The sequence below is a fragment of the Pseudophryne corroboree genome, chromosome 12 (genome assembly GCF_028390025.1).
Source record: "Pseudophryne corroboree isolate aPseCor3 chromosome 12, aPseCor3.hap2, whole genome shotgun sequence".
NCBI lineage: Eukaryota > Metazoa > Chordata > Amphibia > Anura > Myobatrachidae > Pseudophryne > Pseudophryne corroboree.
In genome coordinates, this window is record NC_086455.1 from 63,636,514 (window position 1) to 63,662,590 (window position 26,077).

The following is a 26,077-nucleotide window of genomic DNA, read 5'->3' on the forward strand; positions in this document are numbered from 1 at the left end:
ATAGGTTTGAACCCTGTGTATGGCAGTATATTGAAATGGCACAGGGCACCAAAATGGGTGGTATTCATGTGACCGCCGGTCAGCTGACCGACAGTCACATGACCTCCTCCACCAGCCCGACGGCTCACTATCCCGATGGTCGGCATGCCGACCAACAGGGACTATTTCCACTCGTGGGTGTCCACGACACCCATTGAGTGGGAATAGAACCCGTGGCGACCGCGGGCTGCACTCGCCCCTACCCGCCGGGATCCCGGCGTCGTTATGCTGCCGGGATCCCGGCGTCGGTAAGCTGACCGGTGGTCAGCAGTACTACACCCCACCAAAATGTCTAGTTACAGCTCTGCACCGAAAGTTTGGTTTAAAAAAATTTAGTGTAGCAAGTGCATAAAGTATTTTACAATTTAAAATAAACAAGATTAATCACAAAATTCGATTTTTTGATCAAACTCTATAGACAATAAGGTCTCATCAAAAGGACAGGTTCAAGTCACTCGAAAAACAAATCAAAAGCTACTAAACTTGTTAGCTTAAGGAGCTATCTATACATGCTTTCTATTTTGCTGTAAATGTCTTTATTTTTTTTTGGGGGGGGGGGGGGTTAAATGATACTAATTAGTAGACCTGCATAGTAACAGGGACTCTACAGATGTGTCACATCCACACCTATACAGGTTATTAACATGTAGCCGAGCCGTGTACAGTGCTTGTATCAGTCTGCGCTAGATTTCCAGATGGGTAACAGTGATGACATGCGAGCCAAAGCACCATGTGACTGGATCAATATTCATTTTGAAGATATACCTGTATGACCGTTTTAGATAAGACCTGGCAGTCAAGCACACAAGCTGTGTCAATTAGGGCCTATTAATGCATTCGGAAGATGATCAAACCCACTCACTGACAGCATTTGCCTCATGTTTGAGAGTAATCCTTTTGAAATCTAATATTGGGAATCGGCCTTATATTTGGCCCCGACAGAATGATATCAGAATGGCTCAATATTATTGCAGCTTCTAGTTCTCCTTCATGTGTACGCCCTTTGCAGTGTCACACAGGACAAGTGTTATGAGATGAGACAGAGAGCATCGGGAACAATAACTGCATGGCACAGGAGCCCCCCCCCCCCCCTCTTCCCTGTAATATTACAGTGTCTTCTTTACACTCCACTTGTCTCTGATTAGAGTCTGCTTGTTTCTTTCTGTAGATGTGTATAGACGCGGCTCTATCTGTGGCACTGGGGGACAAGCCACCCCCACTATACCTCTGTGAGGAGTGCAGCCAGAGGATCACCGGGTAAGTCACTGTACCTAGAAGCAAAGTGTTGGAGTTTAGTCCAGGTATAATGGGCTGACATTATCAATATTGTGAAATTATTAGTGCATTAATAATCACTGCATAAACAGAAACCACAATAGAAAAACTGGTAAAGTATCTTTTTTTCTTTTTATGTGTAGCTGCTTGTATCCAAACCATGCAAACTATAATCCATTTCTGATGTGCTCAAAGCATTGTGCTCTACTTTCTCCCATCTCCCTCTCTCTCTGACCCCACCTCCTCCCATCCCACTTACTCTTCCTCTCTTCTTTCCATCTCTCTTTGCCTCTCTTCCTACAATTTCCCTGTCTCTCTCTGCCACTCTTCCTCCCATGTCTCCTATGTCTCTGTATCCCCCTCTTCCTACCATCTCTCCCTTTCTCATACGTCCTAGAGGATGCTGGGGTCCATTTCATGACCATGGGGTATAGACGGTTCCGCAGGAGCCACGGGCACTTTAAGACTTTTCAAGTGTGTGAACTGGCTCCTCCCTCTATGCCCCTCCTCCAGACTCCAGTTTAGAATCTGTGCCTAGGCAGACTGGATGCACACTGAGGAGCTCTACTGAGTTTCTCTGAAAAGACTTATGTTAGGTTTTTTATTTTCACGGAGAACTGCTGGCAATAGTCTCCCTGCTTTGTGGGACTGAGGGGGCAGAAGTAGGAACCAACTTCCTGAAGAGTTTCATGGATCTGCTTCTGGCTGACAGGACACCATTAGCCCCTGAAGGGAACTGAACGCTAGCCGTGTCTAGATGCTCACTCCCACAGCACGCCGTCACCCCCCCTCACAGAGCCAGAAGTCAGAAGACAGGTGAGTGTTAGAAGACAGATCTTCAATCAAGAAAGTGACGGCTAAAGGTACCGCGCGGCTGGCGGGAGCGCAGCGCGCCATGTTGCCCACACATACACAGGTACTGCAGGGCGCGGGGGGGGGGGGGGGCGCTCTGTGCAGCATGAAACCTATGGGAACTGGCATAAATAAGGGGCATAAGTTGCTAAAGCACAGTTCTACCCCCGCCAGTATAAAAAATGACCTCATAAAAGCTGAGGAGAAACACGCCATTGAAGAGTGGAGCTTCCTCCTCAGTCAGCCAGCACACTGCTCAGCACCATTTTCTCTCTCTCCTCAGGCTGCAGAGACAACGCTGGTCCTCCTCCACTACTGAACAAGTAACAGGGTGCAAAACAGGGGGGGGGGCCATGGTGAATTTGGTGCTATATAATTGTGTGATTAGCATTATAAAAGCGCATGTCAGTGGGCATTTTGTGTTCACAGACATTGTGTTACTGGCGTTGGGTTTTGAGCTGGCAAATCCTATCTGTGTCCCTCTGACAGATTTTACTGTGGGTCTGTCCCCTATAAGTCCCGGAGTGTCTGTGGTGTGGTTGTGCACGTGTGTGACATGTCTGTGGCAGGGAATCTCTTCCTCTGTGGAAGACATGTTAGAGACACAGAGGTGTAATCAGGGCCGGTTCTATGACTTGTGGCGCCCCGGGCAAAATATGGGGGCGTGGCTTCAATTGGGGGCGTGGTCAACACGCTGAAAGAAAAAAATAAATAAATAAAAAGTATACTTACCATCCCGGTTCCTGATCCAGACCCCCTCCGCCGGCGGCGCTCTTCTCCTCTCCTCTCTTCGATCTATGGGAGAGACGTTATTACGTCTCTCCCATAGAACAGCATAGACACTAGAGGTCAATTATGACCCCTAGTGTCTGTGCCACTATGCTGTGCGGTGCGCGATGACGCCATCGCGCATCGCACAGCAAAGGTCCTCTACACGAAGGGAAACTAGACCGTAGCATATAGTTTCCCTTCATGGAGAGGACCTTTGCTGTGCGGTGCGCGATGACGTCATCGCGCACCGCACAACTAAGGTCCTCTCAATGAAGGGAAACTAGACTCTACGCGTCTGGTTCCCTTCAAAGCGGGGGGGCACAGCAGGGCACTGCGGGGGGCACAGTGGCGGATCTTGCCCTGGTGCGGCGCCCTCCGGATGGCGCCGGCGCCCTCCGGATGGCGCCGGCGCCCTCCGGAAGGCGGCGCCCCGGGCAAAAGTACCGCTTGTCCGTGGCAAGAACCGCCACTGGGTGTAATATGACTCCAAGAGCCTGACTGGGTGAAAGGTTACATGATAGTGTGAATCACTACTGAATCTCATAAAGAAAACTGAATACAATCTGTTGAAGATGTGATTTTTAATAGTTCTGCCTTTCATCCACAGGGACCCCTCTGGGTCACATACAAATTTGCACAAGTAGTACAAACTGATACCGACACGGACTCTGATTCCTGTGTCGACACTAGTGATTCCAGGGGAATAGGTCCTAAGTTAGCAAAAAGCATTTAAAACATGTTTTAGCTATAAAGGAGGTGTTAGAAGTTACGAAGCCCCCTCTTTTACCACAAGGAGAGGGTTTACTTTAGTAAAGAAGTAATGTAATTTTCACTCCACCTCAGGAGTTGAACAGTCTCTTGGAGGGAGTCTGATTTTAACCTGAAAATAAATTTCAGATTCCCAAAAAGAATTCAGGCAGCTTACTTTTTTCCAAAAGGTGGGAGTCACCCCGCATTTTAGACAGGGCCCTGTCATAAAAGAGAAAAGGTGTTTCTCCCTGCGCCTGGAATGGCTTCACTTAAGGAGCCGACAGACCGCAAGTGAGTGAGGTGATCTATTGATGTGGCCAATGGGACACTACTCAGGCCTACCATTGTCTGTATGTGGGTGAGTAGTGGTCAGAAAACTTGTCATTAGATATTGACACAATAGATGGAGACGAGATACTCCTAACGTTAGGTCATATCAAAGACACTGCTGTGTACGTACTAGAAACCATAAAATATATTGGTCTCTAGGGAACAAGAACTGCTACCATGGCAGTATCGGCTCGGAGGGCGTTGTGGATTCGCCAGTGGAATGCTGATGCAGATTCCAAAAGAAATATGGAGGCTCTCCCGTATAAAGGTGATGCCATGTTTGGTGATGGGCTGGATGCGTTAGTTTCGGCGGCTACCGCAGGTAAGTCGACATTCTTGCCTTCTGCTTCTGCACCATCGAAAAAAAAAGAAAAAAAGACACATCACTCTCACATGCAGTCCTTTCGGCCCAACAAATACAAAAAGGCCAAAGGTTCCCCCTTCTTTGCAGGTAGGGGAAGGGAAAAAGGAAAGAAGTCCGCAGCGTCTCCAGGATCCCAGGAGCAGAAGTCAACTGCCAAATCTGCAGCATGACGCTGGGGCTCCCTTGCGGGAGTCCGCTCGGGTGGGAGCACGTCTGAAGCTTTTCAGCTAAATCTGGATTCAATCTGGCCTGGTCCCATGGGTCTCACAAATAGTGTCCCATGGGTACAAACTGTCAGGTCCGGGTGTTTTTGTGAATCCGTTAACCCGGAACCAACCACAGGTGTAGGTGCTGGGCTATGAAGAAAGCAGGGAGGACGAAGAAAGTTCCGATTCATATATTTATTCAAAATAATAATTCAGTAAAGGGTTAACTGACAAGTTGTTAATCATCATATTATACTGAAGTATTGCAGGAATAATATGCAAGAGAAAACTCAAAAATAAATAAAAGAAATGTTCATGGAAACATATGCAAAACAAGCTGATGAATAAATGTTGGATTGTCCAAATATAAACAAGCTTTGATGCAGAACTGCAGAATGTGATTAACTGGATAATGCAGACATGAAGAGATAACTGTAAGGATTTGCAATGGAGTTTTGAGAGTTAACTGAGAGACTGTGAAGAATTATCCTTGTTATGACAACATAGCAAATATAAACAAACTTTGATGCTGAACTGTAGAATGTTATTAACTGGATAATGCAGACATGAAGAGATAACTGTAAGAATTAGCAATGGAGCTTTGAGAGTTAACTGAGAGACTGTGATGAATTATCCTTGTAAAGACAACATAGCAAAAAGTACTGAATTGGGTTACTTGCGGGTTCCGGAGATCACTGTGAAACTGTAGTAGAAGACAAGGTGATGAATGGGTTAAATGCAGAGTTGAACAAACGAACAGCTGAGAGAAATGAGATCCTGCAGACTTTGTAGGATAGGCAGACTGACAAGGTAACCTCATGCAGGACACTGGGAATCCAAGTATTTCCAATAGGTGTGCAATTGACTGATAGCACAATGGAGAGCCGGTAGATCTTTGGCAGTGAAGGCTGCAAACGGACCTCTGGGAACGGAGGCGATATCTGGACCACGGGAATCACACAGGAATGCACGGAGAGAGTTCAGAGCTAGAGCACAGCTTTGATACAACAAAGCACTGGCTCAGAGTAACATAATCCCAGCCTACTTAAAGGCAGCACAAGCACGGGATTGGCTTACACCTGCCCACAGGTGTTTTCACAAGTGCTCTGTATTAGCTATTTGGTCTCCAACATGGCCACCTCCTATACAGCAGACACACCGCAGTGCCTTAGGCCATTTGGTCCCCGCACTCACAGTTCCCAGACTCTGCATCACCTGTGCCATTGATCACGCCGTGTCCCCACACGGGCGCACAGCACCGCAAGCAACCGCACTGGCAATGGATGAACCCCAGAACCCGCAGAGGTGAGAGACCGGTTCGTGACAGTACCCCCTCTTCTACGGGTGGTCTCCGAACACCTTTGAACCTTGTCAGGATCTTTGGAGAAGTATTTCTGTACCAGTCTTGGAGCATGAACATCTTCAGAGAAAACCCAGGATCTCTCCTCCGGGCCGTAACCCTTCCAGTCGACCAGAAACTGTAAACGACCATATCGGGAACGTGAGTCCACAATCTCTTTAACTTCAAATTCCTCATTCTGCAAAGAGTGAACTTTAGGAGATTTGGACTGGGTAGTACGGAACTTATTGAGAATCAAAGGCTTCAGTAAAGATGTATGAAAGGCGTTAGGAATTCTCAAAGACGGTGGCAATTTGACTTTGTATGACACAGGGTTGAGTACCTTTACAATGGGAAATGGACCAATAAACCTGAGAGCAAATTTCTTAGAAGGAACTTTGAACTTGAGATTGCACGTAGAAATCCAAACTTGGTCTCCCACTTAGTAATTCGGTACAGCTTTACGTTTTCTATCTGCAAAAGATTTATAACGAGTGGAAGTTTTGACCAAGGACTTACGTACACAACTCCAGATGCTAGATAGACGTTGAAGCTCTTGATCTGCTGCTGGAACCTCTAGGGCTGGCAATGGATGAAATTCTGGTGGAGAACTTCTTGGACTCTTATGTTGGGCACATTTAGGACATGCTGCTATAAACTCTTGGACATCGGCTTTGAGACGTGGCCACCAATAAGACTGTTGAATAAATTCGAGAGTCTTTAGAACCCCATGATGACCCATGAAGGAAGAGGAGTGAGCCCAAGTAAGCAGCCGTTTTCGGAGACTTGTGGCAACAAAGGTCTTGCCAGGCGGAGGAACTGGAGAGGTTCGAGTCATTAAAAAGGACGTAGGATTCACAATGGCTTGATTCGTGGTAGCATCATTTAATTCAGAAGAAGCAAAGGACCGGGAAAGGGCATCTGCCTTTTTGTTCTGAGACCCTGGACGATAGGTGAGTTTGAAATCAAATCGTGAGAAGAAAAGCGCCCATCGAGTTTGTCGTGGATTCAAACACTGAGCTGACTGCAGATACAGAAGATTCTTATGATCAGTATAAACTGTAATGCGATGTTGAGCTCCTTCTAGAAGGTATCTCCACTCCTCAAATGCCAACTTGATGGCAAGTAACTCTTGCTCACCGATTGCATAATTACGTTCTGCCGGGAGGAACTTACGGGAGAAATATCCGCAGGGATGGACCTTTTTATCTTCAAAGACTTGTGACAACACAGCTCCTACTGCTTCTGTAGATGCATGCACCTCTAGTAGAAAGGGACGATTCAAATCAGGCTGTCGAAGAATGGGGGCTGACACAAAGGCTTGCTTTAAATCAGAGAAGGCTTTGATTGCTTCAGAAGACCAGTTCGTAGGATTTGCTCCCTTGCGGGTTAGGACTGTGATAGGAGCAGCTAACGTAGAATAATTCTTAATGAATCTCCTATAGAAATTAGCAAAGCCAAGAAATCGCTGAATCCCCTTGAGAGTTGTAGGAGTGGACCAATCCCGAATAGCTCGCGTCTCTGGGATGGATAGCGGATGAATTTGTCCCCTAGGAGGGGTCTTGCCCGGAACCAGGACGACTGGGCAGTCCCATTCACGATGAGGAGGTAGAGAGTCTGCTGCTTGCTTACTGGAAACATCCGCAAGGGATTGATACACCGGAGGTAGATCGGAAAGGCTAATTGACCGAAGAGGTACAATTGCAGCTACACAGTCCTTGGTACAAGATTTACCCCATGAAAGGACTTCCATGGTTTGCCAATTGAGTTGAGGATTATGTTTCTGCAGCCAAGGTAAACCAAGTATCACATCTTGAGAGGCTTTGGGAATCACGTAGAAGGAGAGGTATTCGGAATGGAGCTCACCAACTTTCATCTTGAGACATACGGTTCGATGAGTAATTATACCATCTGGAATTCGACTTCCATCCACTGCTGTAACGGCAACTGCTGCTTCCAGAGGCATGGTTCGAACTTTAGACCGCATGACAAAGGCTGAGGAGATGAAGTTCTCGGCTGCCCCGGAATCTAGGAGAGCTGAAACTTTCACTGTAGAACTTGGAACTTCTAATTGAATAGACAAGGTCGGTTCTTTCCCAGAACGTGATTCTAGAGTAACTCCTAGCTTAACCTCTCTTGAATAAGCTAGGAGGCGAGAGTTTCCCGGTCGGAGTTTGCAGAATTTAACTAAATGTTCGGAGGACCCACAGTACATGCAGAGGTTACCCTGTCGACGACGAAGTCGTTCCTCCTCTGTGAGGCGAGAGCGCCCAATCTGCATAGGTTCTTCAGTCATTACTGGAGACTGTGATGAAGAATCTTGTCGAGGTCTAGGATGATCACGTGGACTGGATCGCTCTGCCCTGGATTTCTCTAAACATCGCTCCCTGTGACGTAGGTCAAATTTGTTACAGAGAGAAATCAATTCATCCAGTTTAATTGGCACATCCCGGATAGTTAAATCATCCTTGATTCTCTCTGAAAGTCCATTCCAAAACGCCGCGATCAGGGCCTCCTCATTCCAGTTTAACTCTGAAGACAACGTGCGAAACTGAATAATATATTGACTGACAGGACGTAAACCTTGACGTAGACGGAGAATCTCCAAGGATGCTGAGGTGGTCCTGCCTGGTTCGTCAAAGATTCTCCGGAAGGAAGATACGAACTCTTTGTAATTAGAGAGGATAGGATCACCTCTCTCCCATAATGGTGAAGCCCACTCCAGAGCCTGACCGGAGAGGAGGGCAATAATATATGCAACTTTAGAACGAGCTGATGGGAAACTGGAGGACAACAGTTCGAACTGGATCTCGCATTGATTCAGGAATCCTCTGCAAAGTTTTGGGGTTCCGTCAAACTTACTCGGAGAGGGTAACTGCAAGCGGGACGTAGGTAGCGTCACAGGAGAAGCTGTAGTGGTAACTGGGACATCCAGGGTTGGAATCTGGACTTGGAACGTTTTAATAGCCGTATGAAGAGTCTCTAAACGGTCTGCCATAGTTTGCATAAACTGCACTATTTGTGTCTGTATAGACTCCTGGTTTTCCAGACGGGAAAGGATATCTGACGTAGCACCGCCTCCTGCGAATTGGTCACTTGACGGATCCATGTGGCCAGTGCTTACTGTCAGGCCCGGGTGTTTTTGTGAATCCGTTAACCCGGAACCAACCACAGGTGTAGGTGCTGGGCTATGAAGAAAGCAGGGAGGACGAAGAAAGTTCCGATTCATATATTTATTCAAAATAATAATTCAGTAAAGGGTTAACTGACAAGTTGTTAATCATCATATTATACTGAAGTATTGCAGGAATAATATGCAAGAGAAAACTCAAAAATAAATAAAAGAAATGTTCATGGAAACATATGCAAAACAAGCTGATGAATAAATGTTGGATTGTCCAAATATAAACAAGCTTTGATGCAGAACTGCAGAATGTGATTAACTGGATAATGCAGACATGAAGAGATAACTGTAAGGATTTGCAATGGAGTTTTGAGAGTTAACTGAGAGACTGTGAAGAATTATCCTTGTTATGACAACATAGCAAATATAAACAAACTTTGATGCTGAACTGTAGAATGTTATTAACTGGATAATGCAGACATGAAGAGATAACTGTAAGAATTAGCAATGGAGCTTTGAGAGTTAACTGAGAGACTGTGATGAATTATCCTTGTAAAGACAACATAGCAAAAAGTACTGAATTGGGTTACTTGCGGGTTCCGGAGATCACTGTGAAACTGTAGTAGAAGACAAGGTGATGAATGGGTTAAATGCAGAGTTGAACAAACGAACAGCTGAGAGAAATGAGATCCTGCAGACTTTGTAGGATAGGCAGACTGACAAGGTAACCTCATGCAGGACACTGGGAATCCAAGTATTTCCAATAGGTGTGCAATTGACTGATAGCACAATGGAGAGCCGGTAGATCTTTGGCAGTGAAGGCTGCAAACGGACCTCTGGGAACGGAGGCGATATCTGGACCACGGGAATCACACAGGAATGCACGGAGAGAGTTCAGAGCTAGAGCACAGCTTTGATACAACAAAGCACTGGCTCAGAGTAACATAATCCCAGCCTACTTAAAGGCAGCACAAGCACGGGATTGGCTTACACCTGCCCACAGGTGTTTTCACAAGTGCTCTGTATTAGCTATTTGGTCTCCAACATGGCCACCTCCTATACAGCAGACACACCGCAGTGCCTTAGGCCATTTGGTCCCCGCACTCACAGTTCCCAGACTCTGCATCACCTGTGCCATTGATCACGCCGTGTCCCCACACGGGCGCACAGCACCGCAAGCAACCGCACTGGCAATGGATGAACCCCAGAACCCGCAGAGGTGAGAGACCGGTTCGTGACACAAACTAGAGTTTCACGACGTCCCCCCAAGCCGATTTTTCAAATTGACCTTGCCTGCTTCTCTTCCAGGAAGAGAGGTATTAACAACGGCAATTCAAAAATTATGTCAGGATCAGGTCATTGTCCTGGTACCCTTGTCACAGCAAGGAGAAGGTTTTTTATTCAGGCTTCGTCGTAGTTCTGAAGCTGGACGGCTCGGTCAGACCGATTTTAAACCTGAAAAATCTGAATCTCTGAAAAGAAGAGAAAAGTGGTGAGACAAACCGCACTCGATCGCTCCCGTCTCTAAAGAAAACCTCCTAAGAGAGGAGGTATGTTTCAACAGGAGACTAATTCATAAATTATAACCAACTACCAAATTATTTGATAAAGGAAAATAACCCTAGATAAATTTCATTTGTTGGTGGTGCTCCCCAGAGTCAGAAATACATAGTATAGGAAAAGAAAAGAAGACTCTTGTTTGGGGGCACTCTTAGATGTATTTACACCTGGACAGGGAAATAATATTGTCTTTAAAATATAACTTTTATTAAGTATTTATTTAAAATATAACTTGTGAATTGTGTATAGTCAGCAATGAGATCATGCCTAGCGATTAGGTCGGGTAAAGAATTTTTTTATTCCCATAGTGGGTATTTTCTAGGCTGTGAGAGCCCGCCCTTATTAATATCGACACTCCTATTACATTTTAATAAATTGTATCCACTCAAAATTATTTTAGCTGTAAGGGTTTCCTTCTTCCTTATACAATGGTTCCTACTGTACTTTTAATCCTTTTAGTATAGGAGACCGGTAGCAAGTGGTTCTTTCTCTATCCTGGTCACATACAGGGAATTCTGAAGTTTTTTAGTTTTTTCAGTTTTTAAAGTTTTTTAAAAGGGCTGTATTGTGAGACATGCAGTAGTTGTATTACACCTTTTCTTAAATAGACAGAGTCTTACGATTTATAATGAAGGGGATAAACAGATGGTGTAACTACTGACATTAAGCTTTATACCATGTAAACCTTCTATCAAGTTATTTCCGATATGCCCGCCAGCAGTCCACATCAAAACACTTTAAATTTGACCGTTAGGGAGGTGACCTACTGATCTGTGTGCTCAAATAACAAATGTGTATTGGCACGTTCATACAGGTTCTCACATTGTTCCCTGCAGATGTCTTGCAGCCCCAGAAAAACAAACAAACAAAGATACACTGTATATTGTATGATGTTACAGTGTGTCTCAATTGCCGCACAGGTCAAAGATTTCTCATTCACCTTCCCATGATACACGTGGTATTTGAAAGCAGATTAACCCTGATGTCCACACTTAAAAATTAATGTATCCTACTCAGTATATTCTGAAGAAATGCTTTAAAGTGTGTACGGAGATCATACATATGCTATACAAGTATGTTAACCCACCAGGTTAAGGAGAAAGAAGCAAAAATTGAACTCTAATCCATCAGAAGGTATAATGTGCTCTCATATCAAAAAGTCACTGGTGTAACAACTTAACCTCCTTATTATTGATCAGTTAATTAGTACTAAATGTGAAAAGCCTGTGTGTAACATCAACAGTGTTCGAGTGAGGCAAACTCTCCACACATCAGAAAAACACCGTGTGTTAATTAAATCTCCTCAAAACATTATTCCTTGCGGACGTCTCACAGCCCCAGACTGAAAAACAATCGAAGATACACTGTATAGTGTATGATGTTACAATGTGTCTCAATTATCACATGGGTCAATAGATTTTTCATTCACATACCCATGATATACATAATATTTGACACAGTGTGTTAATTATATCTCCTCAAACATACACACTCATAGAATTTAGATGAATATAGTAACAAATATCAAGGCATATCATTTAGACAAACAATATCATTCTATTGGCATGTATCATTGTTTGAAGATTCCCCAGGTTTTTAAAGTAACTTTGTATGAGAGAGAGTAAAAACAAACAGGGGATTATTCCTGCAACTTCTGCTGTCTTACCATCTTGATTTACCTGCGCCTATGGTAATCAGCGGATGGGAGATGAGAGAGTAGCCGGGTAATCCACCTGTAAGGAAGGAAGAAAGCGGTCATTCTGCTGTACCTGTTAGAGCGCATGCGGCAGCCTGGTGTTCAAAGACATTGCAGGGAACCGCAGCGCAATCAGGAATGAGAGTTAACCGAGTGGAGTAATAGTACCTATTTCAGGAGTGTGAAGTGAATATTGGGAAAACCCGTATCGCGGGTGTGTGGGCTCACAAGCCTCCCACTGGCAGCGGCATCAGCTCCAATTCAGCTGTGGAATGGATAACGCGTTTCACTCGTAAGCTTGTTCACATCCTGTCGCATGCAGCTGCCAGTGGGAGGCTTGTGAGCCCACACACCCGCGATACGGGTTTTCCCAATATTCACTTCACACTCCTGAAATAGGTACTATTACTCCACTCGGTTAACTCTCATTCCTGATTGCGCTGCGGTTCCCTGCAATGTCTTTGAACACCAGGCTGCCGCATGCGCTCTAACAGGTACAGCAGAATGACCGCTTTCTTCCTTCCTTACAGGTGGATTACCCGGCTACTCTCTCATCTCCCATCCGCTGATTACCATAGGCGCAGGTAAATCAAGATGGTAAGACAGCAGAAGTTGCAGGAATAATCCCGTTTGTTTTTACTCTCTCTCAGGGATGCTGCATGCGACAGGATGTGAACAAGCTTACGAGTGAAACGCGTTATCCATTCCACAGCTGAATTGGAGCTGATGCCGCTGCCAGTGGGAGGCTTGTGAGCCCACACACCCGCGATACGGGTTTTCCCAATATTCACTTCACACTCCTGAAATAGGTACTATTACTCCACTCGGTTAACTCTCATTCCTGATTGCGCTGCGGTTCCCTGCAATGTCTTTGAACACCAGGCTGCCGCATGCGCTCTAACAGGTACAGCAGAATGACCGCTTTCTTCCTTCCTTACAGGTGGATTACCCGGCTACTCTCTCATCTCCCATCCGCTGATTACCATAGGCGCAGGTAAATCAAGATGGTAAGACAGCAGAAGTTGCAGGAATAATCCCCTGTTTGTTTTTACTCTCTCTCATACAAAGTTACTTTAAAAACCTGGGGAATCTTCAAACAATGATACATGCCAATAGAATGATATTGTTTGTCTAAATGATATGCCTTGATATTTGTTACTATATTCATCTAAATTCTATGAGTGTGTATGTTTGAGGAGATATAATTAACACACTGTCAAATATTATGTATATCATGGGTATGTGAATGAAAAATCTATTGACCTATGTGATAATTGAGACACATTGTAACATCATACACTATACAGTGTATCTTCGATTGTTTTTCAGTCTGGGGCTGCGAGACGTCCGCAAGGAATAATGTTTTGAGGAGATTTAATTAACACACGGTGTTTTTCTGATGTGTGGAGAGTTTGCCTCACTCGAACACTGTTGATGTTACACACAGGCTTTTCACATTTAGTACTAATTAACTGATCAATAATAAGGAGGTTAAGTTGTTACACCAGTGACTTTTTGATATGAGAGCACATTATACCTTCTGATGGATTAGAGTTCAATTTTTGCTTCTTTCTCCTTAACCTGGTGGGTTAACATACTTGTATAGCATATGTATGATCTCCGTACACACTTTAAAGCATTTCTTCAGAATATACTGAGTAGGATACATTAATTTTTAAGTGTGGACATCAGGGTTAATCTGCTTTCAAATACCACGTGTATCATGGGAAGGTGAATGAGAAATCTTTGACCTGTGCGGCAATTGAGACACACTGTAACATCATACAATATACAGTGTATCTTTGTTTGTTTGTTTTTCTGGGGCTGCAAGACATCTGCAGGGAACAATGTGAGAACCTGTATGAACGTGCCAATACACATTTGTTATTTGAGCACACAGATCAGTAGGTCACCTCCCTAACGGTCAAATTTAAAGTGTTTTGATGTGGACTGCTGGCGGGCATATCGGAAATAACTTGATAGAAGGTTTACATGGTATAAAGCTTAATGTCAGTAGTTACACCATCTGTTTATCCCCTTCATTATAAATCGTAAGACTCTGTCTATTTAAGAAAAGGTGTAATACAACTACTGCATGTCTCACAATACAGCCCTTTTAAAAAACTTTAAAAACTGAAAAAACTAAAAAACTTCAGAATTCCCTGTATGTGACCAGGATAGAGAAAGAACCACTTGCTACCGGTCTCCTATACTAAAAGGATTAAAAGTACAGTAGGAACCATTGTATAAGGAAGAAGGAAACCCTTACAGCTAAAATAATTTTGAGTGGATACAATTTATTAAAATGTAATAGGAGTGTCGATATTAATAAGGGCGGGCTCTCACAGCCTAGAAAATACCCACTATGGGAATAAAAAAATTCTTTACCCGACCTAATCGCTAGGCATGATCTCATTGCTGACTATACACAATTCACAAGTTATATTTTAAATAAATACTTAATAAAAGTTATATTTTAAAGACAATATTATTTCCCTGTCCAGGTGTAAATACATCTAAGAGTGCCCCCAAACAAGAGTCTTCTTTTCTTTTCCTATACTAAATCTGAATCTCTACCTGAAAAGGTTCAAGTTCAAGATGGAATCCCTGAGGGTAGTGATTTCCAGTCTGGAGGAGGGGCACTTCATGGTTTCAGTAGACATAAAGGATGCTTAGTTGCATGTTCCCATTTATCCTCCTCACCAAGCTTATCTGAGATTCGCAGTACAGGATTGCCATTACCAGTTCCAGAAGTTGCCGTTCGGACTCTTCACGGCACCGAGGGTATTCACCAAGGTGATGGCGGAGATGATGGTCCTCCTTCGTCACATAGGAGTCAATATAATTCCCTATCTGGACGATCTCTTGATAAAAGCGAGATCCAGGGAACAGTTGGTGCAGAACATCGCACTCTCCCTGTCAATACTCCAACAACACGGTTGGATCATGAATTTTCCAAAGTCGCAGTTGGAACCGACGACAAGATTGTCCTTTTTAGTGATAATTCTGGACACAGAAGTACAGAGAGTATTTCTTCCAGTGGAAAAGGCTCTGGAAATCCAGAAAATGGTCAAACAAATATTGAAACAAACAAGCGTGTCGATCCATCAATGCATTCGGTTGTTGGGGAAAATGGTAGCGGCTTACAAAGCCATACAGTTTGGCCGATTTCATGCCAGAGTATTCCAGTGGGACCTGTTGGACAAGTGGTCCGGATCCCACCTACACATGCACCGGATAATAATCCTGTCCCCCAAAGCCAGGATTTCGCTCCTGTGGTGGCTACACAGTTCTCACCTACTAGAGGGACGCAGGTTTGGGATTCACGACTGGGTCCTAATAACCACGGATGCAAGTCTCCGAGGCTGGGGAGCTGTCACCCAGGGGGAAAGCTTCCAAGGAAAATGGTCAAATCAGGAAGCCTGCCTTCACATAAACGTTCTGGAATTGAGAGCCATTTACAACGGCCTTCTACAAGCGGTACATCTTCTTCAAGATCATCCCGTGCAGATCCAGTCGGACAATGTAACAGCAGTCGCGTACATAAACAGGCAAGGCGGAACGAAAAGCAGAGCGGCAATGGCAGAGGTGACAAGGATTCTCCTCTGGGCAGAAAGACATGTTAGAGCTCTGTCAGCAATTTTCATTCCGGGAGTGGACAACTGGGAAGCAGACTTCCTCAGCAGACACGATCTCCATCCAGGAGAGTGGGGCCTCCACCAAGAAATCTTCGCAGAGGTGACAAGTCTTTGGGGAGTTCCTCAAGTAGACATGATGGCATCTCATATAAACAAGAAGCTTCAGAGATATTGTTCCAGGTCGAGAAACCCTCAAGCAATAGCAGTGGATGCGCTGGTGACCCAGTGGGTGTTTCGGTCGGTATTTGTTTTCCCTCCACTTCCACTGATTCCAAAAGTTCTCAAAATAATAAGAAGAACAAGAGTTTGAGCAATCGTCATTGTCCCATACTGGCCAAGGAGGGCTTGGTATCCAGATCTTCAGGAGTTGCTCATAGCGGATCCTCGGCCTCTTCCTCCTCGAGAGGACCTACTACAGCAGAGGCCGTGTATCAAGACTTACCACGGCTACGTTTGACGGCATGGCTGTTGAGAGTCGGATCCTAGTCTAAAAGGGTATTCGCAAGGAAGTCATCCCCACTTTTATTCAGGCCAGGAAAGGAGTAACGTCTAAACATTACCACCATATTTGGAGAAAATGTGTGTCTTGGTGTGAATCCAAGAAGCCTCCTACGGAAGAGTTTGAGTTGGGACGTTTTCTCCATTTCCTGCAGGCTGGTGTGGATGCGGGCCTTAGATTGGGGTCAATCAAGGTCCAGATTTAGGCCTTGTCAGTTTTCTTTTAAAAACAATTGGCTTCTCTTCCAGAAGATCAGACCTTCGTGAAAGGAGTTTTACACATCCAGCCTCCATTTGTGCCTTCAGTGGCACCATGGCACCTTAATGTGATGTTGCAGTTCCTTCAATCGAGTTGGTTTGAACCTCTACAGGAGATAGAGTTGAAGTTTCTCACTTGGAAAGTGGTGATGCTTTTAGCCTTGGCATCCGCAAGGCGGGTGTCTGAGTTGGGGGCCTTGTCTCACAAGAGCCCTTACCTGATCTTCCATGAAGATAGGGCGGAGTTGAGAACTCGCCAACATTTTCTTCCGAAGGTGGTTTCATCTTTCCACATAAACCAACCTATTGTGGTGCCAGTCGCTACTGACACGTTCACTGAGTCAAAGTCTCTAGATGTAGTTAGGGTTTTGAAGATTTATGTCGCTAGAACAGCTCGGATACGGAAAACAGAGGCTCTGTTTGTCCTGTATGCTCCCAACAAGATTGGGTGTCCTGCTTCCAAGCAGACCATTGCGCGCTGGATCAGAGGTACGATTCAGCACGCTCATTCTTCGGCTTGTTTGCCGTTGCCGAAGTCAGTGAAGGCCCATTCTACTAGGAAGGTGGGCTCGTCCTGGGCGGCTGCCCGGGGGGTCTCGGCATTACAACGTTGCCGAGCAGCTACTTGGTCAGGGTCAAACACTTTTGCTACATTTTATAAGTTTGACACTTTGGCAGATGAGGACCTCTTGTTTGGTCAATCGGTGCTGCAGGGTCATCTGCACTCTCCCGCCCGTACTGGAGCTTTGGTATAAACCCCGTGGTCATGAAATGGACCCCAGCATCCTCTAGGACGTATGAGAAAACAGGATTTTAATACCTACTGGTAAATCCTTTTCTCCTAGTCCGTAGAGGATGCTGGGCGCCTGACTCAGTGCGTACTTTACCTGCAGTTTTGTTCAGTTAGTTACACAAGTTGTGTTACATTTGTTTTCAGCATGTTGCTGTAAATGGTTCATGCCTGTTGGCGTGTGTTATGTTGAATGCCATGTTGTGCGGCATGGTTGAGGTGTGAGCTGGTATGATTCTCACCGTTAGTATAAATGTAAATACTTTCCTCGAAATGTCCGTCTCCCTGGGCACAGTTCCTATAACTGAGGTCTGGAGAAGGGGCATAGAGGGAGGAGCCAGTTCACACCCTTGAAAAGTCTTAAGAGTGCCCATGGCTCCTACGGAACTGTCTATACCCCATGGTCATGAAATGGACCCCAGCATCCTCTACGGACTAGGAGAAAATGATTTACCGGTAGGTATTAAAATCCTGTTTTCTTCTACCCCTTTTTCTCCCATCTCCCTCTCACTGCCCTTCTCCTTACTATCTCACTCTTTACCTTTTACTCCCATATCCTAATACTTTGTCCCACTTCCTCCCATTTCTCTCTCTTTCTCTTCCTTCTATCTCCATCTCTCTGCCCTTCTTCTCCTATCGCCGTCTCTGACGTTCTTTCTCCCATCTCCCTCTCTCTCCCTTTTTTTCTCCATTCTCCCTCTCTCTGAGCCTCTCCTTCCTGTCTGTCTCTGCCTCTCTTGCTCCAATCTCACTCTTCCCCTTTTCCTCCGTACTCCCTCTTACTTTGTTCCTCTTCCACCTATTCCTCTCTCTCCCTCTCTCTTCCATATCCCTCACTTCCTGCCTTCTCTTTCCCTACCTCTTCCACTTATCTATTTCTGTCATCCTCTTTCTACCATCTCTCTCTCTCTCTCTCTCTCTCTCTCTCTCTCGTCCTTTTCTACACACCTCTCTCTCTCCCCTTTCCTACCATCTCCCTCTCTCTCTTTGCACCTCGTTATTCCATCTCTCTCTTTGTGCCGCTCTTCCTCCCATCTGTCTGTACCCTGAGAAGCTGTATTTGCGCATCAGGTGATGTGGTGTGGAGGGGTTGGAGCTTCCCTTCAGCTCTCACTGCATTTACACTAGACGGGCACAATAGCAGATTACATACAGTAATAGATATCCAAATACTTCTATGTTTCACAAATAGCCATTTTTGTTTATTAATTGTGGCTAAGGGCAGGGCCAAAACTAGGATGTTTTTCACCTGGGGCAAGGCAGAAATTTGGTGAGTCCTTATGATACAGCGGCTGCCATAACGATCAAGATATTTGGTCCCCCGATTGAGGCTTCAGCGCTGTTACCACCGGGTGCTTTTCTTATTACTTCTAGAGTGGTGTTGCCTGGATGAAACATGGTGGGGGATCACCACAAATGTTGATGCAGCGGCTACCTAGTTACAAATGGGGTAAGCAGTTCCTCTGTAGTGGCTGCCGCTCTGCTACCACCGGACGCTCTCCTAAATCTTCCTACCCTGGTGTCGTTGGATGACACTCGGTAAGAAACTGCTATGGACACCTATACTGCGATGTCCCGACTGAGCACTCCCAGTGTGTGAGGTCTCTGTTGTGAACACTGGCAGGTGACAACAGGTTAGGAAGAATTAGGAGAGCACCAATCATTGTTCAGCTGTCCGGTGGGTGGGCAGGATGAAGAGCCTGCTCACCCTCCAAGCTGCGGGCCAAGCCGCCCCCCCACCGCCCTCAGTTGCGGCCCTGCCAAGTACAGACATAATTCAATATAACATTTGTTACAAACTTTATCAATCAAATGTTACAAAGCAGCTAGAATTTGTAAATGTATAATGTACTGATCTGGGATTTTGCAGTTTTGTAGTTAAAGTTTCAAAGGGATTGATATCCCCGGCCGTGGCTTATTTTTAGTATGTTGTAATGATTTTTCCATTAACAAAAAATACATAAGCAGCACTTTTTATATATAAAATAATGTAAATAGGTCCTTTAATATCATGCATATGGAGAGGAGCAAATTTTGCAGAACTGTTGGGTGGAATATTTGCATCATGTTTACTTCCCTCTGGTCGCAGCTCCAGAGGTGGTGCTGCAGCGCTGCCCAAATTCAACATCCACTCCAAACGCTGCCAAACACCGTCATCTGGGACTCACTGGCCGTTAGTGTGGCTCAGTAGCGTCACAAGGGGGTTCCGGTACTGTAACATTATGTGCAGCTCTCGGCTCCTGTCACTGGGTAGGAGCCGACACCCTAGCCGCAGCACTCCCCGGGGGCAACCCGCATCTCCCGAGTGACGAAAACGGGCCGGCACATGAAGTCACACCCCTCCAAGTGAAGCCATGCCCCTTTTTTCTGCAGCTGCATTGGGTGTCACTGTGGTAAGTGACACCTCTGGTGTGGCTCCCCTGTTTGCATTTTGCACTGCGCTGCAGCCCCACCTCTGCAACTGCCACTGGTTCCCTCTGTCATTTTTGTTCTTCTTCTTGTCCAGACTTCAATATACCTCAACCTTCCCACACAGCAGGAAAAACTGACCATTGTTATTTCAACTGAATAAGTGGACCGGAATGTAGTATTTGTGCAAAACAAGAAAACAGCGACTTACAGTACAAGACAATATAGGACAAATACGTGGTATACAAACATTTCTGCATCAGTGGACATGACACTAAAATAAGCATCAGGTGTCAGAAGCCGAAGGCTAGGTGCCGATGTAAGGAGTATGGAGTACATGATAGTATAAGGGAAGGAAAAGTACATGAGGAAAGAGGGCCCTGCTTGTGAGAGCTTACATTCTAAAGGGGTGGGGCAAATAGACAGGGGGGACACAGATGGGGTAGACAGTGAGCATGGAACAGGATTAGGATGAATTTACAGTTCATAACCAGAAAAAGGGAGTAGATATTATATCTCACAAATATGTTTCTATGTTTCATAGGGATCACAGCGAATGGCTAATAGATGTTCTTCTGCCACAAGGTATGTTTAACGCTTTTTTAAGACTTATTTTATAGTGCCCTAATAGACATAGTACACATCATAAAACTGGACAGGGTTCTAATAATCTGCCAGTTCTAGGATCCCTACTCATGGGTGTTTAATGCCGCCCCCTGTACACCTTTGTGCTTGGAGAACTATAATAAGTATCTTTTGGGCATAGGTGTAGTACCCATGGCTGTAAATATACCAGCTTTCTCCTGTTGAAACTCAGTGCTGCAAGTATGTATTTGTCAGAATAGGATGACGATGGGGCTTGTTGCATATTCCAGTGAACTGGATATTGCTGTGTATTGCATAATATGGGCCTGAATCAGATGTGTCGCAGTGCAGATGCAGTAGTGATCTTTTTCAGTGTCGGAACTGCCAGGCATCGCAAGTGTAGCAGCTGCCCACAAGTGAACCGAGACGCCCACTGCTACAGTCTCAGCAAGTGCGTACTCTGTCCCAATTGCGACGCAGATGTGAGGAACATCAGCTACCTGTGTGCCTCGATGGCGGTGCATAATGGGCGCTGGAGCTACGACACTGGTACCGTGTTTTATGCGTATGAGATAGCAGTCAAATGCCGACACATGGCCCTAAAAACGGTCATGACACATCTGCGTTTTTGCAACTAATTCCTCACTGCGAGTAGCATGCAAAGGCACCTTAGTGCGTGCGCACTGCGGTTGTGACACATGCGCAGGGTGCCGATAATCACTTAATTGTGACACCATTGGAGTTGCGACTGAATCAGGCTCCATGTGTGGTATGAGTCCTGCTGTACCTTTTACAGGTACTAGGGCAAAGAATGTGCATTATGTTGTAGAGCACTGGTTCCCAACCTTGGTCCTCAAGTACCCCCAACAGTTCATGTTTTCCAGGTCACCTAACAGGTGCACAGGTGTATTCATTACTCAATTACACATTTTAAAAGACCCACAGGTGGAGCAAATTATTTCACTTGCAATCCTGTGAGGAGATCTGGAAAACATGAACTGTTGGGGGTACTTGAGGACCGCAGGTTGGGAACCACTGTTGTAGAGAAAATTAGAACGCAATCAACTGAGAATGTTTAAGCATTATGATTGTTTCAGTGGGTCAGTGAAGACATAAATGGGGGGATGTATTAGGATGAGAATCAGAAAGTGAGTCTTCTGTATTTTACATTTTACAGTCTCCTGTATTTTTAAAGTAGCAATCATTTACATGGCAAAATCAACCACCAGCAAAATCAACCGCTCGTGCTGGCTTATCCAGGATAATAGGATAGCCCTCGGCGGGACAATTAGCTGCGGTAAATTACCAGGGCTAATTGGATATTCCCCTGAGAGTACATGGAGCTGGTTTACAGGACTGGTACTAGCTAAAGCACCCTAGCTCAGGAAGCCCGGAGACAGAGGGCTGCAGCCACAGCGGAAGCAGAGAGAATCAATCCCAGGCGCTGATATGACAGTTGGTATTGATGTGTATGAAATGTAATTTGCCTGCTGGCTATAATAGCTATCAATTTGCCTATAGGCATAACAGGTAGACTGAGGATGCAGTGATCTCTTTGGTTCATTCTTCCCTCAGGCCTAATACTTATGTTAGAGTACTTTTATAGGCCCTACACACTGGCCGATTTGTTTGAAAGATATGAACGATCTCGTTCATAAATGAACGAGAACTCGTTCATATCTTTCAGTGTGGAGGCTCCAGCGATGAACGATGCGCGGCCCCGCGCTCGTTCATCGCTGGTCCCTCGTCGGCTGTGCATGCAGGCCAATATGGACGATCTCGTCCATATTTGCCTGCACTTCAATGGAGCCGCGTGACGGGGGGAGTGAAGAAACTTCACTCCCCCCGTCACTGCCCCCCCGCCGCCGGGTCGCTCGTCGGCCGTATCCGCCGTCGGGCAGCCTGACGGCGGATCGGCCAGTGTGTAGGGCCCATTAGTCGACTATAGTCCAGCATTCAATACCGTTCTCCCAACTGCTCTGATCAGTACAATACTGAATTTGGGATTTTCTGTTTCTCTATTTAAATGGATTTTAGATTTTCTAATCAACAGACCACAACAAGTCAGCTGGGAACTCTGAGGTTATCGGATGTTTGCATGGAATACATATGTTTTACCTGCAGACGGGATACCAGGTGTCAGAATCCCAGTAGCGAGGCAGCAAGTACCCTCATGGGTGCGCTGTGTTCGCCGCGTTTCGGGCCCAGTGGCTTGCTTTGCTCACCACAGGTTATGCTCCCACTCAGTTGGTGGCGTGGGCCAAGTGGGAATAATCTGCGGTTGTCGGGATTCCATCCTGTCGGCAGTTCACCGGCTGTAGGGATTCCGACTTCGGTATCCTGAACGCCAGGATCTCGGCAGCCGGTATTTAAGTGCATACTGTTGGGATAGTATAAGTGCCCTTATAACACAGGCGTGTGGTATAAAGGCACTTTTATTCTTGTTTTTCACATATGACTGTGTCCCCTTATTTGAATCAAATTCTATTGTGAAATTCACAGACGATACAACAATTGTGGGTCTCTTCTCTGATGGGGATGATAAGGGGCGTCGTGATGAGGTGGAGCACTTGGTCAAACGGAGTGGGATTAATTGTTTATTTTTTAACTTGGTAAAAAACCCCGAAAGAAATAAGTTTTGACTTTAGGAGAAGGAATAGCGCTACACACTACTGCCATTAACTATTGATAATTCGGAGGTTGAGAGGGTAAATCATTTTAAGTTATTGGGTACCATTATCTCAGATCATTTATCATGGAGCTCTGTACTTTTGGAGGAGGTTGCAGACTGTCCAAGAAAAATGGGAACATTACCAAATTGGACCGCAGGCTGTTAAAGCTGGTTTATAAAATGGCTGAAAGCACCATTGGTAGTGAGTGGCCTTCTTTTGAAGAAATTTAGATTCTTTCTCCCTACAAAAGGATTGTATTTTTATGGGTGCCCTCTACAGCCCTTCCTGCCAGGCACATTTCATGCAGAAAAGAGAAAAATGCTGATGCACACTCTATGCACTAAGAACACTGATAGTCAACATTATTTTGATAAACTCTTACAATTAACAGTGATATGTGAAGTTCTTAGCACAACGTTTGCCTAATATATGGACCCATCCATTGCGTCCAGGTGAACAGGTGAACATCATTAGATGGGTCAGTAACATCCAGGTCTTACCTGTAAATAGAGCCCACTCTAACATGTAGTCAGAAGTGTCAGAACTGTGCTAATTAAAACACCTGGGGGTAGATGGGAGGGGAGCCAGTATCAACCTGAAGGATCCTCACCTTCAACTGTACAGTATATACACATATATAGAGGAAGGGGGGGGGGGGGGGGGGTGATTGCACTGCACACCCTGTTTTTAAACATAATGAAAGGTGCTACCATGCTGAGGCTTGTAGTATTACACAAGATACAGATTTCATGCAGGTATGCTCATTTACATGGGCACAGACACCCATAAATATCGCAAAAAAGTGACATGTAATAGAGACAGTCCCAATGTAAACTATAAGTTATTTTTATTTAAGCACTATTTAGGAAAAGACCAATTCTTGAAAAGGATCTGAGAGTGTTCCCACCAATGTGTGTAGCAAGACATCTACATTGGTTAGAGAGACATATACTTTTCCTTTTCATATAGCAAAGACATACTGTGTATTGCAGTGTCATTTTGTTGGATACAAATGTCCTTCAACCAGGGACGGCTACACAGGGCCGTCTCCAGGCACGTTCCAACAGAGCGGCCGAACAGGGCGCCACACTTAATGGGCGCCGCTAGCTCTCGCCGCCATATTCGAGCCTGCCCTGGAGCCAGGTCCCGCGACCCGCCTCCCACTGTATCCCACAGCTCCCATGTAACACGGCGCCGAACCGTGAGCCAATCAGAGCTTGCGGACCGGCAGCTAAGGCTCCTGATTGGCAACCGGACCACAAGCTTTGATTGACTCGCGGACCAGCGCCTAATTGGAGCTAGATGACACCGCCCGCCGGAGACTGAGTGGCAGGAGAGGCGCATGCTGCGCTTTCCTCCCTACCCTCAAGAACAGTCAGCAGCAGCAGCGCGGTGACCGGTGAGCAGCACTTGGGGAGGGGGCACTGTGGGGACAAGTGTGTCTAGCATTGGGGGGATATCTGGCACTCTGGGGACATGTGTATCTGGCACTGGGGGCATATCTGGCCCTGTGGGGACATGTGTATCTGGCACTGGGGGCATATCTGGCACTGTGGAGACATGTGTATCTGTCATTGGGTGCATATCTGACAATCTGGGGACATGTGTATCTGGCACGGGGGGCATATATGTATCTGGCACTGGGGGCATTTATATATCTGGCACTGTGGGGACATGTGTATCTGGCACTGCTGTGGGGCATATCATGTGTATCTGGCAGTGCTGTGGGGCATATCATGTGTATCTGGCAGTGCTGGAGGGCATATCATGTGTATCTTGCACTGCTGGGGGGGGCATATCATGTCTGTCTGGCACTGCTGGGGGGGCAAATCATGTCTATCTGGCACTGCTGGGGGGCATATCATGTCTATCTGGCACTGCTGGCGGTATATCATGTGTATCTGGCACTGCTGGGGGGCATATCATGTGTATCTTGCACTGCTGGGGGGCATATCATGTCTATCTGGCACTTCTGGGGGCATATGTGTATCTTGTACTGCTAGGGGGCATATCATGCCTATCTGGCACTGCTGGGGGAAATATGTGTAGCTGGCACTGCTGGGGGGCATATCATGTCTATCTGGCACTGCTGTGGGGCATATCATGTCTATCTGGCACTGCTGTGGGGCATATAATGTGTAGCTGGCACTGCTGGGGGGCATATCATGTGAATCTGGCACTGCTGGGGGGCATATCATGTCTATCTGGCACTGCTGGGGGGCATATAATGTGTATCTGCCACTGCTGGGTGGGATATCATTTGTATCTGGCACTGTTGGGGACATTATGTGTAAGGAACACTACTGTGGCTGTTTTGTGTACGGCTGCTAATTGTGTGTGTGTAGAGGGGGTGTGAAAATATATTTATTTATAGTTTGATAATATGAAGTTGCGAGGCCACACCCACATTTACAGGGGCGATTCAAAATTTTCTCGCTCAGGGTGCTAGTAGGGCTGGAGCCGGCCCTGCGGCTACGCTAGATATACGGCGGTGCCTGGGTAATACAGGGGGTGTGGCCATATCTAGAAGTTGTGACCACGCCCATTTTGTAAAAAACAAAACTGAAAAATACTACATGCTCCACCATGAAGTGGAGTATTTTATCCTCTTGCACATTTAGTACATTTAGATAGTTATAAACCTCCCCAATCCCCTTTGACACCTCTACCTACAACATGGGTTATTTTAGCAGATGAAAGCAGGACTGCTCAGTAACATTTATCCAGTAGGTATCAGACTCATACCACACATTGGGCCTAATTCAAGGTTGATTGCAAAAGCAAATTCTTCCTCTAATGGGCAAAACCATGTGCACTGCAAGGAAGGGGTGGGGGTGGGGGGGGGGGGCAGATGTAACGTACAGAGAGAGTTATATTTGGGTGGGTTATATTGCTTCTGTGCAGGGCTTATACTGGCTGCT

At 45.7% G+C, this 26,077-nt stretch overlaps 1 protein-coding gene across 1 annotated transcript in view; it reads left to right on the top strand.

Annotated features, from left to right (window-relative positions):
- UNC79 (unc-79 homolog, NALCN channel complex subunit) overlaps window positions 1-26,077 on the top strand; it is a 438,710-nt gene that overhangs the window by 107,484 nt on the left and 305,149 nt on the right. Inside the window, exons 9-10 of the mRNA XM_063947577.1 lie at window positions 1,208-1,296; window positions 20,444-20,484. Of these exons, the coding sequence (XP_063803647.1) occupies window positions 1,208-1,296; window positions 20,444-20,484 (130 nt within the window). The remainder of the gene's footprint in view (window positions 1-1,207; window positions 1,297-20,443; window positions 20,485-26,077) is intronic.